This window comes from Athene cunicularia (genome assembly GCF_003259725.1).
Source record: "Athene cunicularia isolate RWA chromosome 1 unlocalized genomic scaffold, athCun1 chr1_part1, whole genome shotgun sequence".
NCBI classification, from domain to species: domain Eukaryota; kingdom Metazoa; phylum Chordata; class Aves; order Strigiformes; family Strigidae; genus Athene; species Athene cunicularia.
The window spans coordinates 29058325-29080097 of NW_020799091.1; the positions used below are offsets into that span (position 1 = coordinate 29058325).

The 21773-nt window shown below is 35.7% G+C and overlaps 1 protein-coding gene across 2 annotated transcripts in view; it reads left to right on the top strand.

The window, feature by feature from the left end:
* The first annotated feature begins 260 nt into the window (after positions 1–260).
* The window catches only part of RCBTB2 (RCC1 and BTB domain containing protein 2), a 33562-nt gene continuing 12049 nt past the window's right edge, over positions 261–21773 (top strand). Inside the window, exons 1-9 of one of the 2 annotated variants that reach the window (XM_026861202.1) lie at positions 261–746; positions 7048–7111; positions 10012–10170; positions 10646–10796; positions 12921–13087; positions 13762–13920; positions 15462–15569; positions 17374–17516; positions 19299–19489. In XM_026861202.1, the coding sequence (XP_026717003.1) occupies positions 718–746; positions 7048–7111; positions 10012–10170; positions 10646–10796; positions 12921–13087; positions 13762–13920; positions 15462–15569; positions 17374–17516; positions 19299–19489 (1171 nt within the window). In that variant the 5' untranslated portion in view covers positions 261–717. Of the gene's footprint in view, positions 747–7047; positions 7112–10011; positions 10171–10645; positions 10797–12920; positions 13088–13761; positions 13921–15461; positions 15570–17373; positions 17517–19298; positions 19490–21773 lie in introns of those variants that run through there. The other variant, XM_026861211.1, reaches the window with a different exon arrangement.

Sequence of the window (21773 nt, forward strand, 5' to 3'; positions counted from 1 at the left end):
TTATTTACTATTGTATTTCTCTCTGCTATAACATACGTTATCTTTTTATGTGGACAGCTATAACTATAAAAGTTTTTAAACTATCATAATTCTCAGCTCCAGGTGTGTCATACTGTTATATATGTGTGCATATTTATAGATTTTTAAAAATATATGCATTTATATGTTTGATGTGCATTTATGTGTTTGATGTAGTTACCTAGGCAAATTCTGTCTTTGTGTGAGAGAGAGATTGCTCCATCCTCCCACTCACCCACCCATGCTGGGTTCATGGGAAGTGCTCTGGCAAGTGCCCAGTGTTACAGGGAAGTGTAGCTACAGCCAGATTCATGCTGGAACTGTGCGAGACGTCCGTCTTGAAAAAACTCTTCTCTTGGTGACCCAACACGTAGCCCTCTTAGCTGTAGGCAGGAGCCCTTACCATGGACCAAGGCTCCAATGTGCAGAAAGACTGTGCTAAACTGAAGTAAGCAAGGAATGTAGAAAAGAGAGCCAGGTGTGGTTTTAGTAATGCTTATGTTTAGGTTTTTTATTAAGGCTTAGAATGTTTTAGAAGATCTATTTTATAAATTAAAGCTTTTAGTGTAAATGAGGCTAGAATGACCTTCCTTGGACATATAAGGAAGTGATAAAAGGTTAGAACTGTAGAAGCTGTGAATATTTCTTCTTTAACAGCTCGAGCAGTCTGTGAAATCAAAGAACCAACAGCTATACCTGATGTATGGCTCAACATTTGTCTGGATCAGGTAACTGCAGACTGCTAACAGTTTAGGCTAAATCAGATTTACTTAGAGGGGCATAACAAAATGTGTGCCTTTGTGTGCTGTTTTTCTGTTAATGCAGCATAGTATTTCTGATTACATAGTAACAGAAGGGTTCTTCCCAGACACGCTGTTCCTGTGGCATCGAGTTTGATGTCCAGTCGGGCTCCCACGTGCAAGTTGCAATGCCACCTAACATCTGAAGCTTGTACACAGTTCATCCTGAACAACTTGAAGACCTGTTACTGTTTCTTAAATTCTTAAAGCTTTAATATTTTCTGTACTAAGATTCCTTAAGTTTATAAAGATATAGTATCTGTTTCTTTCACATATTTATTTGCATTATTTTCATTTGGCTTCATTACATGGTTAATATTTTTAATAAAATTCTTTTAAAACCAAATCTTTGAAATACTTTTGTTTCCCTAAAGCTAGTTCTTTGAACTCTCACATCAGAAGGTCATGATGAAGAATAAGTTTCAATTCTACCAAATTATATGGTAAATTAAATTTTATGTAGCATTTAAAATAGATAAGAGCTAACAATTGTATCAGTTGTATTTTATTACATTTGTTTGTATGTACGGATTACAGGAACTGAAGTGGGTTTAGAGTTTGGCTAAGCAAAGAAAAAGATCTTTTCAAGTTACTTACCTGAAAATCTTGGATCAGGCTCATTAAAAAATGAAAAAAAATGTTTTTATTCATCATCTCAGGTTAAATTTAGGTTACATTAGGTGACATTAGGTTAGATTTAGATACAGGAATGACATCCTCTTCCCAAGAGACTGTCTAACAAAATGTATGATTATTGTAATTCACTTCAAGGTCTTGAGATAATTTTTATTATATTTTTTTTTCTTTTAACTACAGAAGTAAACCACTAACTATGTGAAAATTACTCCAGCATCCTCCTGTAATGTAGTTCAGCATTGAAGGTAGTTCTTGCATTGTTTCTGTGATCTGAAATACTTGATTGCCTTCAAAAGGTATTTTTGCACTTATAGAAAGACGGATAAATATTTTAAAGTGAAAATATTTTTTGATTGACACCTTCTTATCAGTTTTTTTTAGCTGCTGACCTTGACATTTCAGTAAGTATATTAGAGGGATAATTTTAGTATAAACTTCATTATATTTTCTAGTCTTTGTATTTCTGGCTTTCATTTGTTAAATAGTTTGTCTTTCTTATTAGTTGTTAGTCACTTTATTAAATTTTTGTTTTTTCAGTCAAGTAGATGGATAGCCAAAGCTTTGAAATTATTTTTTGAGATGTCTGTAGGGTTTGTAGAATGAGAAAAGAATTTGAGGGTTTTTTTTTTCTTCTGTTTAAGCATTTTCCCTCTGTTGGGTGATGATGCATTTTTTCAATCAACTCCACTCTTGCTGCTCGCTGGTAAACAATACACTATTCTTCATCAATGATGATGATAAACAGCAGTTCTAAGGGGAAAAAAATAATTGGAATAGGAATGGGAGAAATAAAGAAACTTAATACAAGCAGTGTGTCTTACCATCATACAGGACTTTTAAAAGTCCTATATGATTTTATAAAAATCAGATTAGTCAAATTGTCTTGCTAGCCCAAAACCTCAAGGTGTGAGTTTTTTTGGAGGTGAGGGGAAGGTGTCTCAGGGATCTACATATGATTTTTCAAAGCAGTTTTGTCATGTAGGTCAGAAATTTCACACCAGACCCTAACACTTACTTTTAAACCATTGGAGAGTTGAACAATCGTGCCTTCTGTTTTCTTTCCTCTCTTCTCATTTATTTCAAAATGTTTTTCCATGATGTATTTGCTCTTTATCACAGAGGTATTGAACCTGCAGTGAAGGATGGTGCTAAGGTTGGGTAACAGAACAGTATTCTTACTATCTTCCGTGCTTTTTGTGTGCCCATGTTTTCATTAGTGCATTGTTTGCATCTTATCCTTCACTGCTTTCATTCTTGGCAACCAATTTCCTTTTGGGGTTGATGGCATTACTGAAAAAAAGGCCTCTGCGAATAGGTTTCAAGCATCTAACTCCAATAGAGCATACTGCATGTAGATGAACCTGTGAAAACTTCAGTGGGGTCATGCTGGAGGTTCATCCCTGGAGCCAGTGGGTGAAACTGGATGTCATGCCAAAAGAGGAGTGGCATCTGACAAGACGTTTTTGGCTAAAGTTTTGTCTCTGGAGATTGAGACAATAAAGCTGTCGTACCTCAGATCATTATAATTAGAAATTTCTGTAGGACCTACCTACCTTGCAAGGTAAGAGGGCAAGAATGTCAGTCTTTCAGGCTGTAAATACACCAGTCTTTCAGAGTTTCTTGGATCTAGTCTCTAAATTGCAGTAGATCCGCTCTTGCAACTATGTAGGAAGCCAGTGGAGCTTTCATTCAGGAGCTGAGAAGTCACAGTCTGGTGTCAAGAAGCAGAAAAGAGGGAGAGAAGACTATGCTTTAGTTAGAGTTAGTTATTTTTCAAACAACTACTTACGGTTTATCAAGGTCTGCATTTTCTCTCAGTAATGGAAAATTCGGCATCAATGGAAGAATGAATGACAAGCTGAGTTCTGTCAATTTATTGTCAGCGCTGGATGGAGTAGTGACATTTCACTATACGTGCAGGAGGAAGATAATTTTGAAAATGGTCTTCCTAGAAAGGGAATGTGACCTGTTCAGTAGGAATAACTGTTGACAATATTACTGGCCTGTTCTCTCCTGCAAGATCACTTGAGGAAGTTAGCATCATTTCATGACTACTCTGGTAGGAAACTGCTGAGAAATCAAGAATATCAGAGAAGGTTGGGTTCCTTCCCTGAAGGTGTCAGCAAGTCCCTTTTTTCTGTGACTTTTTTCTCCTAATCTTTTCTAAGCCCTGGGGAAGAAGCTCCAGACAGACCTTTGATTCAGCAGATGAGATTTATAAATGTTCAAATTAAGTGGGAGGAAGTACTAAGTGGAGTTCTGAAAATTTTTGTTTGCTTGCCAAGTTCCTAGAGAGAGAATCTACAAGAATGTTTACATTCGAATGAGTCAGTGAACTTCTTTAAATATTTAGAATTAAATGGTTTTAGACTGCTAATAGAACTTGGCTATGAAAACTAGTATTTGTGTTCCTTAACATAATCTTATCTGTACTGCTTAAGTGTATGTGCCTTACCCAAAGACCTGTCATGGTTGGACTGAAACTAGGGTCAGAACTTTCAGATTCCAAGACCTAAACTCAGACTGCCAGAGTATGCTGTCTAGCTTCTTAATTGTACTTGGATTCCAGCTAAGAGATTTGTGAAAGTTTAATATAAATATTTTTGTATTAGAATGCTGTTCACTTCCTCAAGAAATGGACATTCACAACAATGAAGTTTTCTCCTTTAGGTCTGCATTTCAGAATTTTTTCTGGAAAATGTATATAAAGTTTTAATATGTGAGAAATATTTCTTGCTTTTTACTTTCTAAATTAAGTTTTTTTGTTTTGTTTTGTTTTGTTTTTTGTTTTTTTTAACATAGTGGTTAGCTGTTTTAAAGTAAGGCTTCCTGGCAATTATGTGCGTATTATACAATTTAGTAGATGAACAACCCCAGTAACTTGTCTGAAATAGCTAGGTTATGTTTTTCTTCTGTACCTGAAGTACTTGGATATACAGGTTTTTATCTTTTAATTTTTGATGAAATTTTTGATGAAAATACTGATGACAAAATTTCTTCACTCTGTATATACAATGGTTATTTTTCTGGAGGGAACATTCCTACGAGTAGGCAAATATGAATCATCACTGGTACTTTAAATGTATCTTAAATCAATTACAAGTTTTTAGAAAGAACACTTTTTCAGATGCAGACATGTGGCAATCAATATGTACTTTTATTAGTATACGGAAATTGAATAAAAGAATAAGCTGGTGTAATTTGAGCCATCCCACGTACTCCTATAGAGCTGCTCAGAAATCAGGAGTCTATGTTTGCAGAACAGCTTGAAGAATGGAGTTGCAGGGTAATTTTCACTTAGTTGTATATGAGATAAAACATTTTATAATTTGAGTTGTGAGGACATGTTAGTGATCTTAGTTCTTGAAAAGTTAGAGCTAAACTGTCAGCATGTTTGTGGGATTCTGAAAAGTAGTGGGCCGGAGAATCTTTTGTTAGGTAGCTGAAATGGTTAGATCCTAACATATCTTTCTTTATATTAACAAATAAATTGTCAACTTTTTAAAGTCAGACTATGCTTTTGCCTAAACAGAAGCAATAGAATTGAAATATTAGAACTTGAAGAATCGTGGATATCAGTTAGGTATCAAATGGCTTGAGGAAGGAAAAATATAATTCTACATCTATTTAAATCAGAAAATTCATAGTTACTAGTTATTCTCTTGCAGGACATGTCAGCCCTGTGGGCTGAATGTAGGCTAAGGATGGCCAAGAAGTGGGTGACATATGTCATCATTGCTAGGGAGTGCCGGAAATTGATGCTCTAAAATACTGGATAACCTTGATAATCAGTTTCACAGTAGGACTACACATGTACTTGAAATTAAATGTTTCAGAGCTGCAGTTCAGTGGTATGGTCCTGCTTATTTTGTGGTCATGCCAAAGGCCTTAATTAGGCTAGTTGTTTCTAGTTTAAAGGGAGATAATGTACACAAAATAAACTGGTTGCATTCTTGTTGTTTGAACAAGTATGTGGAAGAAAAGAAGATGACAAATCACTCAACAGCGAGAGCTTAACAAACTAACCCATCTCCATTAAGTTGTAAAGCATGAATGGCTGTATGTACTTATTGAGGGCTCTGTTCAGTTCCACATGCATGTCTAGTGCCATTTAGTTCTTAGCTGCTGCTCTAGCATAGCATGGATACCCTATAGGCCCTGTATTATATCTGCCAGCACAGTTTGGTGCCAGGGCTCCCTAGGATCATCTCAGATAGCAGTAGGTGCTAATGTGTGGGCAGCTGAATCAGCCATTTAGTCTTTCCTAGTTGAAAGGGAATATAACTTAGCTTTCAGTATGGTTCTGTGTTTGAACCTTAAGCTCAAAGTCAACATGGACAGGAGAGTAGCTGGACTTTCACACGTGAGCTGTATTTGTCATTTAACATCTCAAACTACATGTATAAAATACACTGTGTGTATGTTGAAGCATAAGCTTAACAGTGTGCATATTCAGTATAGTTGAGCTGCAGCAATTGTTTGGTTTTAGATAAAAAATGTTTTTGTTTATTCGGTAAATTAAATTATATTTGTTAAAACATGAACATTTATAATATTTAAATCATATGAATTTTATGTATTCTGTGTCCTTGGCCTAGGTCTTATGGCATGAAGTCTTACTTAAGAGGCATGTTTAGTAGTAAGTTAGGTAGTCTTAAAAAAAGCTAGATTTCATACTTCTTTTAGTGTTGTATTCCTCTGAAAAGGAACTAAGTAAAACGGTATCTTGTTTGTTGGATGTTATTCTGCCTGTAGTCAAACCCAGGACACAAACATTTAATTTTAAGTGAAAACTAAACAGATTTTTAGCATTGCCTGAACCAGCGTGCCTCAAAGAAAATTATGTGTACAGCTTTCCCACTTGTTGAGTAAAAGATAAGCTTGCACAGCTCCAGAGATGCTTGTGACTTTTCGCAGTTTTACTGAAAATGGAGTTGCATGGCTTTGTCTTAGAAAACAATGCAAGGATGGGAGAGTTGTGCATATTTGGGAAGAAACATCTGATCTGAAAATCTGTTTCTATAGATAATGCATGTCATAGAAATAATACAAGTAATTTACTGGATTGGAAGTATTTTCTGAAGCAAAGTGGATATTTTAAGAATTCTCAGTAAACCTGAAAAGACCTAAATATTTTCCTAAGATTGGTTTTCGGAATGGAACTGGAATAAGAGCCTTTTTGAAGGCTTAAGCCAGAAATGGAAAGCTCTGACCAGTGTGCTTTTTCTTTGCAGAAAGAAATGTCCTGAAAAATTAGGTCAGCAAGGTTTAAATTTATTTTTACTGCAATAAAAAGACATTGGAGTATAGTGTTTAGTAAAAACTTCTTCCTTTCAAATCACAGTCTGATTAATTTTACTACTTGTTTTAACTAAATTGTTTTGGCCAAGAATTATTATTTTAAATAGGAACACAGAAGAGCAGAGTCTGTCTAACTGATCACTGTATAGTTGAATGTAAAACCAAAACTGACTGAGCTTTGTGTTTCTTGTTTTCTCACCCCAGAGAAGCAAATAGTTCTGGCTTAAGTGTGTATAGTTCCATGAAGTATTGTTGCAGCAATATGATTTTAACCACAGTTCTCTCTCTGCAGGGGGACACAAGCACAAATCCATATGGAGGATGAACCTCCTCCTTCCCAAGAAGTCAGTGTCAAGGTCAGAGTGTGAATTTCTGTTGAGAACTCAGTGTTGCTCTACTCAAAGGGAAGAAGTTGGCTTCTATTAAGCAGTAGTTTAGTACATGCTTATAGCTTTCAAGATAAATAGAAAACCAAAGGTAAAGGTAGAAAAATGATACTAGCAAAAGAAATGCTATTTATGTGATCCACAAAATATTAGAAGAACAATATATTCTTTTTAATGAGGTTGAATTGATCCTTTGGCTTACAAGGCCGGTTTAGTTTAGTATTGTTACGTGTTCCAGCCTAATGTTTCAACAACATAAACTTGTTAGAATTAACTTTTGTATCATAATTTGAAGCAAAAACTTCCTCCCATTTTAATCTTTTATTTCCTTTGAACACTCTGCATGTAAAACTTAATGAAACATCATTCAGATTTTGAGCTTAATGATGATGCCTTTTAAAGTGATCTGCATGACAAATAAAACTGAATAACCAGCTTTCAAACTGATTGCTGAGGTCAAATGAAGTGTAGAATTTCTAGGAATTCTTGAGGCATAACTGATACACCCTTGGGACAGGTAGCTGGACCATATGAAATCTCAAATTCTGGTTTAGCTCTTTCTTTCATGACTGTGCAATATAATGAGGGAACTGATCACTTATGAGACATAAATATTGACAGGCTGATAGTTCAAGCTGTTTTTCATATTTTGGGGACAAAATATAATGGAGAAATGTGGGAGGGGACAAAATCTTGAAAGGTGAGAAAATATCTCTTACTGAGTTGAATGTAAATAATAATTCCAGAGACAGGATTTAGATTATGGATATTTTGTATCTGATAACATTTGTTGTTATTTCTTTTGTTAAAAAAAAAAATCAGGATCACAAGTGTTTCCTTGGGTGCTTTTTATAACAGTACTTTGTTTTTTTTTCCTTCAGTGTAGTATTTTAGTGTTAAGAAATGCTACAGTTTGGGGTTTTTTTGACCTGTTAATTATGAGGGTGGAATATGAGTGCTCTGTAGTAGGATGTTACAGAAAAAACCTTTCCTATTTAAGATTAATTAATAGGTTCTGACACACTATGCATTTGGAATTTAGAGCCCACATTTTAAAGAAACTGATATGTTATTCCAGTAAGGAAATCTGTACAATTCAAGGACACCATGACTGTCCTTTTGAACCTGAGTCTTCATCAGTCTTGAGCAAAAGTAGGATGCAGTTTTGTTGATGCAATTGGAAGACTACTCTGTGATGCTTTCACTATCCATTATCATATTTTTAAAGTGCCTAAAATCCTCTGTAGAATTAATGCTAACCTCTTGACATAAAACAAATTGTTCTGTGAACAGCAGATAAATGAGCCCTGCTTCCATATAGATTCATGTCCTTCGTCACTTATAACCCTGTTATGTGTCATGGAGGACAGCATTTGCTAGGACTGGCTCGGACCTTTCTTGCTGATTTATTTCATAACAAACATGTCTGATTGTCCAGCTGCCTATTGCCAAATAGATTGTGTCAGCAGAATCTTATTTCCCTTTTACTTGCAAGATGGCTGAAATTGGTTAGTTATTTAGTGTGAGGAGATGGGGAAAGAACTGGTATGATCAAAACCACAGCTTTTCTTTAGGGAAGATGGCCAACCCTCCTTTTCCTTCCTCAGAATTATATATAAAAAAATGTGTGATTAACTGCAATTTGTTTAAAGATTTTAGTTCAGGATTAATTTAGGGATTATTTCTTTAGTTTTAAACATTATCTATGTTTATGTGTACATTTTTTTCATACTAAGCTTTTTAATCAAAAAAGCAGTATCCTTATGACTGACATAATATGCTTCAGACTTCAGACTAGAATTTATTCACATCTTTGTTTCAGTCAGAGGTAGAAAAAATAACGTTCTGTAACAGATCATTTTGTAAATCAGCTACTTGCTAGAAATAAACTAATGATGCAATTCTCAATGTTATGTGGTGAACTACACAGTGCTTGTAATAGGCAAAATCTATTTTTACTTGCGTTCTGATCTGACAAGTAACGCTACTTTTTTTTCACATCCAGATCCTGTTTTAATTTCAGTCAAGAACATTTGATGCATGCTCCATGCAAACTTTGCTATAAAATTTTGATACTGCAACATTTTTCTGATTTATGCTATACTAAAGTAGTAGAAACATTGCATGAGATTCAGACATTAGCTTGACTAGTTGTAATGTCTGGAGAGATCTTTTTTTCTTTTCCTTTAAATAAACTTGTCATTTGTCCTTGGATAAGCTGGAAAATGTTCAATCATCTTTTTTCTTTTATTGTATGTCTACTTACGGAAATGCAGATATTCTTAGGAAGTTCCCAAAGATTCAACAATTATTGAAACAGAAGTAAATTTCAGAAGTAAAGGAGAAAGAAAAAAGTTTCTCACGTTTTCTCAAGTTTCCATTTTCAATGCATGAAAACAAATGTGTATATTTTTCAAAGATAAGTATATTCTTGGGCAGATTTTTTAATGGTTTCTTCTTTTAACAGTACTATTTCTTCTTTTAACTTCTTTTAGCACCAGAGGAAAAGACACAAATTATTTTCAAGTTTTGAATGTATAGTTTACACTTTCTATTAGAATCCTGTACACTGAATTCTATAAGCTAGCAGTTATGTTGTATGAATGTAGTGAAAATACAATCTCACCATTTAACTTTTTATATAGTACTTTTCTCCTTGCATATAGATCCTTTCTTTCTGGATCATGATGTATTTTATTTGTTTATTTTAATTCTAGAACAAACCTCCCTCAGGGTATTGTTCTAGAATTAAAATAGTGGTTTGTGGTTTAAAAAGGAGATGGTGTTTCTCTAATTTTTTTACTTTTTGGTATGCAAAGGTATGCATTTCTCTCTGTCTAGATATTTTATATCATCTTTTATAACATCAGGTATTGGAGGCAACTTTATTGTCAGCCCTGAAGATGCTGGATGTTGGGAAATGGCCAATTTTTTCTCTCTGTTCCCAAGAAGAGCTCAAGTTAATTCGTCAAGCCTGTGTATTTGGCAGTGCTGGTAATGAAGTGTTGTATGCAACTGAAAATGATGAGGTAATTGTCCACGACAATGTAGTCATATTTAGTTATTTATATATCAAGTTGTTCTGAAAGCAAGTACTATGATCGTATACCTAGGAAAAGTTGCATGCAAAAATGCCTGATCGTTTTGATTGCTGCTAAAGCATTTTTAATTCAAATTAATGGCTTCCTACCACAATCAGAGCATAAAGGGAGATGGAGTTAGACATTTCTTGGAGGAGCATAGTGACAGGCTGAGGGGCAATGGACACAAGCTGGAAGATGGAAAATTATGATTCAGTATTAGGAGAAAAAATTAACGATGAGAATGTTTAAATCCTGGAGGGGTTGTGAGATCTTTTTCTTGGAGCTGTTCAAGACTCAATGGGACATGGCCTTGAGTCAGCTGATGCATTTAGATCTTTGTTGAGCTGGGGGTTGGACTAGTTGACCTTTGGAGATCCTCCATTCCAACCTAAATTATGATTTTGTGATTCTTTTATAACAGGTTTTTGTGCTTGGCATGAACTGCAGTGGGTGTTTGGGAACAGGTGACATGCAGAGCACTATTGAACCAAGGAGGTTAGATTCTCTATGTGGCAAAAAGATAGCCTGTCTGAGTTATGGAAGTGGCCCTCATGTTGTTCTTGCTACAGAAGGTAAAGTATGATCTGAATATTGCTTTTCAGATACATCCACTTTAATTAGTCTGGCAGATGTGAAAGGTCTGTGCTGGTAATGTAAGAGAGGAATTGGGATGGATGTTCTGGACTATCAAGTCCAACATATTTTCATTGGTGACTGACATATCAGCTAGCTCTGCTTATAGCTAGTTCTTTTCAAAAGTTTTTCAAGCTCTGCTTTAATCTTGTTGCTACTTTCGAAGGCTTTTTTTAAACTTTGCAGTTAAGTTTGGAACCTCTGATTGCTTTTGAAATGCATTAGTGGCTACATTATGCCTGTATATCCTTGTGCCAGCAATGCCCTTTAGCTAAAACACGTCTTTTCCCTCCTGTACCTAGTTTTGGATGTGCTTTAAAGACCAGTTATATTGCCTCTCAGACTTTTATTTTCTGTTGTCTCATTGACACACTATTATCCTCATCATGCGAGTGCCCCTTCTGTTCGCAATCAGGGACATTATCATCAAAGACAAACGACTAATATTGTGTTTCCAGTGAGGTCCTGTTAGAGCCTGACTGATGATGTTAAAATTTCGTGCTCTCTCTCCATTATTGAGGATAAATCTTTTTGAGTAGTCTAGATTAGATGACTAAAGGTAGGTGAGGGGAATTGTGTTGTAAATGTGTGACTGTTGTTTATATTCAATTACATTCCACCATTTTCTTCAGTCTTCAGGGTAAACAATTCTGGGTGCTTTTTATGTATGTATCTCTATTTTTCTGAGCATGTCGCTGGCAGATCCTACTGGCACGCTCGTACTCCTTACCCAGATGAAGAACGGAAGTATTGCAAAAGAACAGGTCCAGAACTGATCCTTGATGATTTTTAGTCTTAACTCCATTCACATTAATATCTTCCATTCAGCACAGCCTCTTCTAACTTGCCTTTCAGACAGCCCTTATGTATTGCACAATTCTTGTGTTAATTACTATAATTTCCAGTTTAAGTTGTATGTTTCTATGTGGCTGTTTCACCTGTTCACTGGAATTTTTATTCTCATATTGGTGAAACAAAGAAAAGGTTGTTTACTTTTGATAGAGTAAAGTAATCAGATTTAAGGTGTTACTGTAGAGAAATACTGGTTTAGTGTAGCACATTTTGCGTTTGTAGTTCTGAGGGATACCTTCTTAGGGATAAGGAGTTTGGTGATCTCTTTAGAAATCTGATGGAGTTGTATGTCAAACCTAGCTCTCCTGCAGTAACAGTGTAATTTAGGTTTAGAAGATTATGATGATGACAGACAAGATGAATGTAGGAAAGCTGTTCTTCAAGTCCTGCACTGCTCTAACTAGGGGATACTTGATTTAAAACAGATGAAAGAAAATGAATATGTAAAGGTGTTAGCTTCATGGAAAACGGGCCAATATATATACATTAAAGAGAACCAGAGGTACCTGGTAATATCTGTCCTCTAGTGACTGTAAATGCTTGGGAACTGCAAAAAGTGACCAGGCTCATGTTCCTCTTAAACAGTAGCTTCTTTCTGTTGCCAGCTGGAGGACAGAATTTTGCACTAGGTGAACCATCAGTCTTAAGACAGTGAGACATTTATTGCATTCTTAATTTCACTAGCACGTTTCTCAAAATACAGGACATGAATAGTACGTTTAAATAATAAGTAAATAATAGTATGTTTATTAATAAGTAATAATGAGTTTTTCTTACAAGCATCTTCATGTATGTCTTAAAGGAATAAAAGCTTATTATTTGAATTTTCCAAGGTGGGAAACAGGACATATTTTGATTGATTGTCAGTAACAAGGAAATTGAAATGTATACTCCTGACTGTCCTGTCATCCTTTTCTCTTCTGTATTGCACTGTCTCCTTTGTTTCAGCTAAATGATTTCTTTTACTAAGATTATGGTGATACTATCCTTCTGGATTTGTGGTCAACACTATGTGAATTGGTATGTTCATGGGCTTGAGAGTCCCAATGGGCACATGTGTGTGTGTGTATATATATATATATATATATATATATATACACACTCAAATATGTAAATTGTTATGGAATTTTACTTTTCAGTTTGTAATTTTATGTTGTGTACTCATTGGAAAAATAGAGATTTTAAACTAGCCTTTTACATTTTTATTATAGAAGGAGAAGTGTATACATGGGGTCATAATGCCTATAGTCAGTTGGGCAATGGTACAACAAATCATGGTTTCCTTCCCTGTCAAGTCTCTACTAACTTGGTGAACAAAAAAGTCATTGAAGTTGCCTGTGGCTCTCATCATTCTATGGTGTTAACATCTGATGGAGAGGTGAGAACAGCTGGAATAAATCTCTCTTTTCTCTTAATGATATTCATGCATGTGAGAAAAAAGAAAACATTCTGCACCTAGAGCATTAGACCTTGCTACTGGCTATCCTCAAAGAGCTGATGCAACACAAATGTTTGATGAAAATGGAAAACCTGTAAGGGTCTAGATGCTTTGAAGTGCATGCAGAAGATTGATTTGTGTGCTACATCTGCTTGTAATAAGAAGTTGTCATTTCTTTGTAGAGGGCAGTCAGTTCCTTCCTATGCTATACTGTAAATGCTTAATGGTGTTAAAGCTGGCATTAATATAAATCACATTCATCCAAGGAGTTTTCTGTTATTTGCTTTGAGGTGCCATTTATGTCCAGTTAGCCATTTTACTTTGGGTTCTGTAAAACTAGCAATGAATTCATCCAGCATTAATGCAACTGTCATGTTGCTCTTACCTTTGATTGGAGGAACATAAAAGAATGGAATATATAAATATTATGAGTGCTGTGTTTTTGATGGAAACAGTTAAATTGTAAACCTATGTATCTGCCTAGGTCTTTAAAAGAATACATCCATTTGAATGAAAAATGTAATTTTTTATGCGTGTAACTTTTTTCTCTCTTGAATGTGTACTTCGAACTGTTTGTTATATAGTGTTCTTCTACAACAATTCTCTTACAACAGGTGTATACGTGGGGTTACAATAACTCAGGCCAAGTTGGTTCTGGTTCCACAGCTAATCAACCAATTCCTCGAAGAGTTACCAGCTGCCTACAGAATAAAATAGTAGTGAATATAGCTTGTGGACAGATGTGCTCTATGGCTGTGGTGGAAAATGGAGAGGTAAAAAACTTTAAGTGAATTATCTGACTGATTTTGTTTTATGTAATATCACAGGATGTAGATAATCTCAAACTTGTCAGTAATGAGCTGCTACTCAGAAAAGTATGCCTTTCCAGAGTCCCTCAAATCTACCTGTTTATACTGCTTATAAAAACATTTGTCATAAATTGTCCTGCAAATTCTGACATACTTAAGCACATCTTCCTATCCATGCTGATTATGGTTTCTTCTTTAGAAAGCAGATAGAGCGAAACAGGGAAAATTGTTCAGTAACATTTGGTTTATGGCTTTTTGGTTTATGAGATTATTCATAAAATTTAGCAGCTCTTACTTTGTATCAGCTATTGGAGTTGTCTTTGAATTGAAGGAATTCAGATATCAAATTTCAAATTTACTTGAAAATACAGTTCTGAAGTAAAAATAGTATTGTGAATGTCAGGAGACTTACAAACTTTGGGATTAAATTATATTGAATCTATATATGTATACTTAGCACTTCATGCTAGCTTCATTTTCTCTATGTAAAAATAGCAGGTTTTTATAACTGATTTACTGATTTTTAGAGCTGGTGTTATAGTCTAGCAAAAATGAAAGTGCCAATTAATGCATTATCCCACTGCTCTTTAGCATTCATAGAAAAAAAATAAATACTGTCTATACTAGAGTCTTAAGTATCAAGAATGTGAGAATAATCAGTGAATGCTATTTTAATTTTCAGTGCTCATATATGCACACTTTATCTCAAGAGAAAATGGAGAAAATAAAGCACATTGCATATATTTGTTCTGTTGCAGTACTCCTTGAATCCCTCTCATACTTTTTCATCCTCATTGCAAAGATACAAAGGGGTTGTAGTATTCTTGTTTTAGTTCATATGACCTGAAGATTCTGGGTAGCTTACGTTCTCTCTAGATCCATTGCTCCAAGCATTTCAGTTTAGACCTAAGTAGCTATTGTTTGCAGTAGAACATATGTCAATGAAATTATCAGAGCTCAGTATTTTCTCTTTTTCTTATGTTCAGCACAAAGCTGTTAACAGCCTACTCAAACCGTTTGTCATAGCTTTCAGTTTATACTTGTTTTGGTGTGTTTTCTTTTCTGTTAGAGGATTTTTGAATGAGAAATTAGCTCTTTAAGAAAGGAAAGTATTCTTGCTGAATTTGCTCTGTGCCAGGAAACAGCCATATGAATCACTTATTTTTCTACTCTTCATATTAAAATATTGTAGTCTTACATAATCTAAGTCTTAAAGAACAACATGAATATGGAGATTTAGAATTTTAGATGAGCATGCAGTTGGTATTTTAAACAGAAGCATCATCCAAAATTTCTGGCACAGAAAACCATATACATGTATGTATAGATATATTTATGTATATATGTATGTTTATACAGGTGTAACTACATATCAAGTACAGATCCTAAGGTGTGGGGACAGGGAATATTGCAGAAAATTATTATTATAACTCTGAAGTAGTCATACTGCTTTTGAAAGAAGTAGTTAGTAGCAAAGAGTTAAAATCCCCGTCTCTGTTTTTAAGGTCTATGTCTGGGGTTACAACGGTAACGGCCAACTGGGACTGGGCAGCAGCGGCAACCAGCCAACGCCGTGCCGAATAGCGGCACTGCAAGGCATCCGTGTGCAGCGGGTACGTGTGCGGCGCTCCCTGTCGAACCCCGTATCAACAACTGAAAATATCCTAAGGTGTATTCTACATTTATAAGGGACAGTCGTTTATCTCTTTATTTGAAGTGCCATTTACCAGAATAAAAACAGGTATCTTAAAATGGACCTTTGTCAGTAGGGGAGAAACTGTGAGCCTGTGGAATTCAGTGGGAATTCTGCCATTGACTTCAGTGAGGTCAGGATTTTACTCAAAGACAAGTAGGGCATTAGAAATGTTTGGGTTTTTTTTTCCTGTGAAACTTAATTTTAAAAAAAAGTCCTGTTATTTTAGTAAATAAGAAAGTCTTCTTAGGCTACCCCCTTCTTTAACCCCTGTCTTCTTTTCTGGGAAAATGCTGTAGTTTAGCATTTCGTCTTTCTGCCAGACTGAATATCACTTTTAGAATTGCACTCCAGCCACGATGGCTAACCAGTGTTTGAAGTCTAAACAAATTGTCTCCAACTGCTTTTGGACAACAGTTGATATGATTCCATGGCTAGTTGATCTTGGGTCGTTACTACACTTTACTAAATAGCTGGGCTGTCATCATTGTAACTGTCAAACTGAAAACTTATTTTGACTGATAGGGAATATTTAAAGTAACCACAGAGCTCTGAAAGTTTTAAATTGGTTTATCCAAAATAGAGGATATTGTCAAGAAAATGACAGATTCTGCTAGAAAACATTGGTTTGTAACCTAGTGAAAATTACAAGTGTGGTTTGAATTCTGTATCCTATGTAATAACATTTACTCAGGGAAGTTATGGATTTTATAAATATTTTAAAATAAAGTAATTTAATTACAGAGTTTTACATTCAGTTTCTGGGATGTAGACAGTAGCTTTGCTAGTAACAATTGCTGTTGGAGAATAACATAAAGTGAATATTATTTTCCCCTGTGTTTATTCACCTGTTTAGAGAGTGTGGGTGCTCCAGTAAGTTTGACTTATTTACTATTGATTTAGTTACTACTTCATTTGCTTGATATCTATTAATACCAAGTTATAAACCTCCAATCAGTTATTTAATTTATTTAATTTAAAGCACATCACATGCTTTAATTTGATTTAAAGGATTTATTTAATTTAAAGCACATCACATGCTTCATGGATATCAATGGACTACATGTACTTATGGTATATCCGCTTTGCGGGTTATATGAAGATATGTGAGCTAGTTTTGAACAACATCAGTGGGTTATTGATAGCCGTCTAGCTATAACAGGTTACATTAACTCATGCAGAGCAAGACCCTTGCTGTTAATTTTGTCACTGTGTATCTCTATGTGCAGCATGTGCTGCATATATAGATTGTAAAGTGGGTATTCAAGCACTAGAGCTGACACAGGGAGAGGACAGTTCTGTGTGGCTGGCAGTCAGGGAGGAGAGGAGCAGCCTGGGAGACCTCGCCTGTTTTCACAGTGGTAAGCTATTCATGTTGGAGCAGTTGCCCATAGAGCAAGGTCATTGTGGGACAGATGATCTGCCTTTTTTTTCATTTTTTCTGCATACTGTTCAAATTTGTCATATAGCTTTCCTTTTTTTTCTCAATTTCTAGCTATTCTTTTTCTGTACTCTTGAGATGATCTGGCAGGGTTTGTCACTAATACATTTTTTTTTCCTCGGTGTCACCTCATCTTTTTAATAAATGTATCTGTATTTGTAATTTTTGTACTTTCTACACTGGTATAGAATCAATAACATTAATGTATAGCAGAACATGTATCTATCTATATTAACTTACTGTTACATAAAAATGAGATTTTTCTTTTTATTATTCCTTATAGGTTGCCTGTGGCTATGCACATACATTAGTGCTAACAGATGAAGGTCAGATTTATGCCTGGGGAGCCAATTCATATGGCCAGTTAGGTACTGGAAATAAAAGTAACCAGTCTTACCCTACAACAGTTATTGTGGATAAGGACAGGTAATACTTAACAGTCTTGCAGTCAGACACTAGTTGGCATACCCTCAGAAGAGCTACAGAAAATTATGGCATTTTAAATCTTCTTTTTTTAAGAAATAGCCTATAATTTTTTGCAGTGGTTCTTCTGCTAAATGTGAATGGGATTTTCACTGAAAGTGCTTGAATCCTCCCCATAACTATCCTTGTGAAAGAGAAACTGAATGTTCTGAGCCTGAATGTGCTATTTTCTGCTTCGGCTCACACTGTACTTTATAGGTCTTAATTGCAGTTTCTCTTCAGTGGTGTGGTTTCATTGTTTGAAGTCAACAGTAAAAGCTTTATTGTCTCTGAATATATGTTGTCTTTTAATATGCTACTTTTGACAAGAAGTACACACAGAAAAAGTGAAGAGTGGACATCTGCAATTCATGCTATTTCTGCTATTAAATCTGGCTCATAACCCTGGAGAGAGAGAGAAAGGGAGGAGTCCTTTCTCAGTATTGTTGCCTGAAAATTAAGCTTGGATTTTTACAAGTTAAATATTTTCCTGAGTCCTTGATGGGTAATGGGACAGTTATTTCTGTTGCTAATGTATATGCCATGTATATATGTGGCCAGAAATTTGAACCTATTTCTTACTACTGAGGTCTTGATTTTGGCTTCCTGTTGTGAAAAATAAAAAAGTGAGATGTCCGTCTTAAACTTGTGTCTGTGTACATTATTGTAAGGAAGAGGCAACTCCTCTCTGGTGATGAGACATGGCTCTTTTTTGAATGTTGCTGTGTCTTTATGTGTGTGCTTTTGCTTAAAATGTAACTGATTTTTTTCTAGACGCTTTGGCTGCAGATTAAATTTAACCACATTTTCATACCAGTTTTAATGTTGTATGCTTCCTTTCCCTTTTCTTGGCCAGAATATGAATTTCTGGTGTCAGTATTACTTCACTAAAGCCTGCAAGATTTGTACATATGGCTTTAAACAAGTTGTTTCCTAGCTATTTTCCCCAGGCAGCTGGGAAAACAAGTAAACAAGTGGCAGTTCAGACTGCAAAAACAGTGGATTGTGTAATGTTGTACGCAGTGGGAGTTTTGAAATCCTAGGATTAGTGAGATAGCCTAACATAGTGAAAACACACATAGAAACAGCTCTTAGTGCTGTTTGGTTCTAATTTTTAATTTTCAAAACGAAAGTCCATTAAATGTAAGTAATAATAATTGTATGAGTAATGACAGTTCAGTAATTTAAGTAAAAGAAGTATGGTTGAATTGTTGCTTTGTAACTTACCAAAAAGCAATCAGGAAAAAGATTTTCATTAACATTCAATTATAAACCAAAATGCAAGTGGGTTGGGTTTTTTTTGGTTTTGTTTTTGTTTTAAATACCTCTTCATTTTCTCATTCCCTTCTTCATCTTCTGCAAGTGCCTGTTCTCTACAGCACTTGCCTCACCTGCTCAGCATCACTGAGGACATTCAGAGACATGAAACTCACCATAACTTTCTTTGAGGGAGCCAAGGGGTTCAGTAGAGCATGTGCTGCAGCAGGTATACTGCTCTGCTGCAACAGTGTCTCCTCACTCTCAAGATGCTTTTTCAATGAGAAGCTTTCACGCTATTTGAAGAAACGTTGATAACCCTTTTAATTTTGCTATGTATGATCAGAAAACATTTTTGCAATTGGAAGCACGTGCATGCTTACAAATATCTTTTGCACCAGATAAAGACAGGAGGTAGTGAGCTGCTTCACTGCATTTTGTTCTTATGAGAGTGACTTGCTTTTTTTCTTTCTTTGCTTGTAAATTCAGAGTTATAGAGATTGCAGCCTGCCACTCTGCTCACACATCAGCTGCCAAGACGCAGAGTGGCCAGGTGTACATGTGGGGCCAGTGCCGTGGGCAGTCCGTGATCCTTCCCCACCTCACTCACTTTGCCTGCACTGATGATGTGTTTGCTTGCTTTGCTACCCCTGCTGTTATGTGGCGTCTTCTATCAGTAGGTGAGCTTAAATATTTTTTTGTTTTACATCTTTTAAAGAGAATCATTTGAGCATAAAACAGTTGCACATATTTGAAGCCTAAATGTAGTTTCTTGCAAAAATTTATACTGGGAAGCATAATCATAATCATACATCATATATATGTAAATGGTAATATGGAATTGTAAAAATTACTAAGGCCTGGTGGCAGTGCTAAATGATTGTCTGTTTTATTGATGTAGTTTATTTCTGGGGGGAAATGCCTTGGGTTTGGGGATGTGGTTTTTTTGTGTAACCACTGAATGTTACTGTACAATGGCCAGAGGTGAAGCTGAGTTTGAATTTGGAGACTTGAGGGAGCCATGCAGAATGTTTAGGAACTCTGAAGCTTTCTTAGATGCCCTTAAGTAGACTATTAAGAATTGAGGGAGCCAAATTCACATGTTCAGAATTGGCCACAGGCACTTGGAGTCTCATCACAAGTGATCATGACCTTGGCTTCTGAAGAGACAAGTTGCAGTCAGGTATTTGATTAACATTAAAGTGTGTCTTGCTCGCCTTGACTATCCAGAGTTAAGTATATAGCACCGTCTAACAGAGAGCTCATTCTTCAGCTACAAATTCAGTTCCATATTGGTTGCTAATAAAGTTACTGTCTTTGCTGACCTAATCAAAGATGAGACTTGGTGTTGTCTGTAGCTGTCATCTGGGAGCTTAAGCTAAAGGCTAGAATGCAGCAACTTGTTAATTTGTAATTTAAACTGTACTGAGTCCATCATGTTTCCATTCCATTTCTGTACTGCCTTTGTAATTGCTTTTGTGTTGCTGTATGCTTTTTGTCTGACAATTGTAGAACACTCTTTGCTCCCTTGGTGCCTTCTGCATGCCAAGGTAAGGAAATCTGTTAATAGTACTCATATTTCGGCTTTGATGGGCTAGAGAATTAAATGGAGAATCCTGTTCTCAGGAAACTTCTTTGACAAAATTCATGTTTTAAGGCACAGTCCAAATACCCCCATTTTCTCTAAGTTGAGGCAGTTGTGTTTTCTAGGGCATCTTGCTCAGAACTGTAAAATATATGCTTAATTACTATGGAAATTCTTAATGTTCCTAATATTTGCCTACTTCTAATTAGATGTAAATTGTGTAACTGCACTAAAATCCCAGGCAATGGACAAGTTCATTCCATATAAATACGTGTTTGTCAGCTCTAAGTCCTACATAAAAGTATCTGTAGCATGTTCAGATTTTTCTTCCATAAGAACTGGTTATTTTATGAAGGAAATGGGACATTATTAGGATATGTAGCTTAATCCTAAATTCAATTACGTGTATCTTCTTACATACTTTAGCAGGGATCTAGGGCTATTCAGCTTCCATTTCTTCTTGCCCCATTAAAATATTACTTCATGCTGTCAGAATTTCCCCTCCACTTCTCATGCATTTTCTTCTCAGTTTAGTGCAGAGTATTGAGGAATTTTTCAAAGGAGCATGGAGGAAGGCAAGAAGCAAAAACTGCTTCTTTACTTAATTTGTTCCTCACAGAGAAGACGACTGCTTGAGTGAGACCAAAACTGTCTTACATTTTTTCAGTGCTCCTTTTCTGCAAATTCACCTTTCCTTATCTTCTTTTACAAGTGCTGGTTTAGGTCAGAAATGCTGTTTAGGTCAGCTGAAAGAGTCCTGAGTGGGATTATATATGATCATTCATGTAATTATCACCTTTATGCTGAAGACTTCCAAGTAACCCATTTATTAATAAGCACATTGCTCATTAATACTCACAGATATTCACTGTCTTTGAGAGAGCGTGGTTAGGACTACATTCAGAACTATTTCCCAACACATCTTTTAATATCCTCACCTTCATTGTCACCGTGATCAATACACCCCACCTCCTTGCACTGCTTCACAGTTAGGGAGTAATTTTGGACTGTAGCAGCTACTTTTGGTTTTTGACCTTGACTTCTTTGTCCTTTTGGTAATAATGTTGCAAGAGTGTAGCAACATTGTACCAAAGCACAAGGTGAAAACTTAGAGGAGTAAAAGGTTATTTCATTTTAAAACAAAACTATAATAATTTCAGATACACTTTCAAACCCATATTCTCATATGCGCCAAGCGGCCTGTCCAGCATCCTGGCACTAAAATGTGTGTATTCAGGTGGTCTGAGCAGAGTTCCTTGTGATGACACAGGATAAAGGATGCTGGCTGTCATGTCTCCTCTATTCCTTTTAGTTTGGTGACTGCTGATTTTGGATGTGCCTTTTTGCACACTGAGAGTGACTAGTCTCTTCAAGATGTC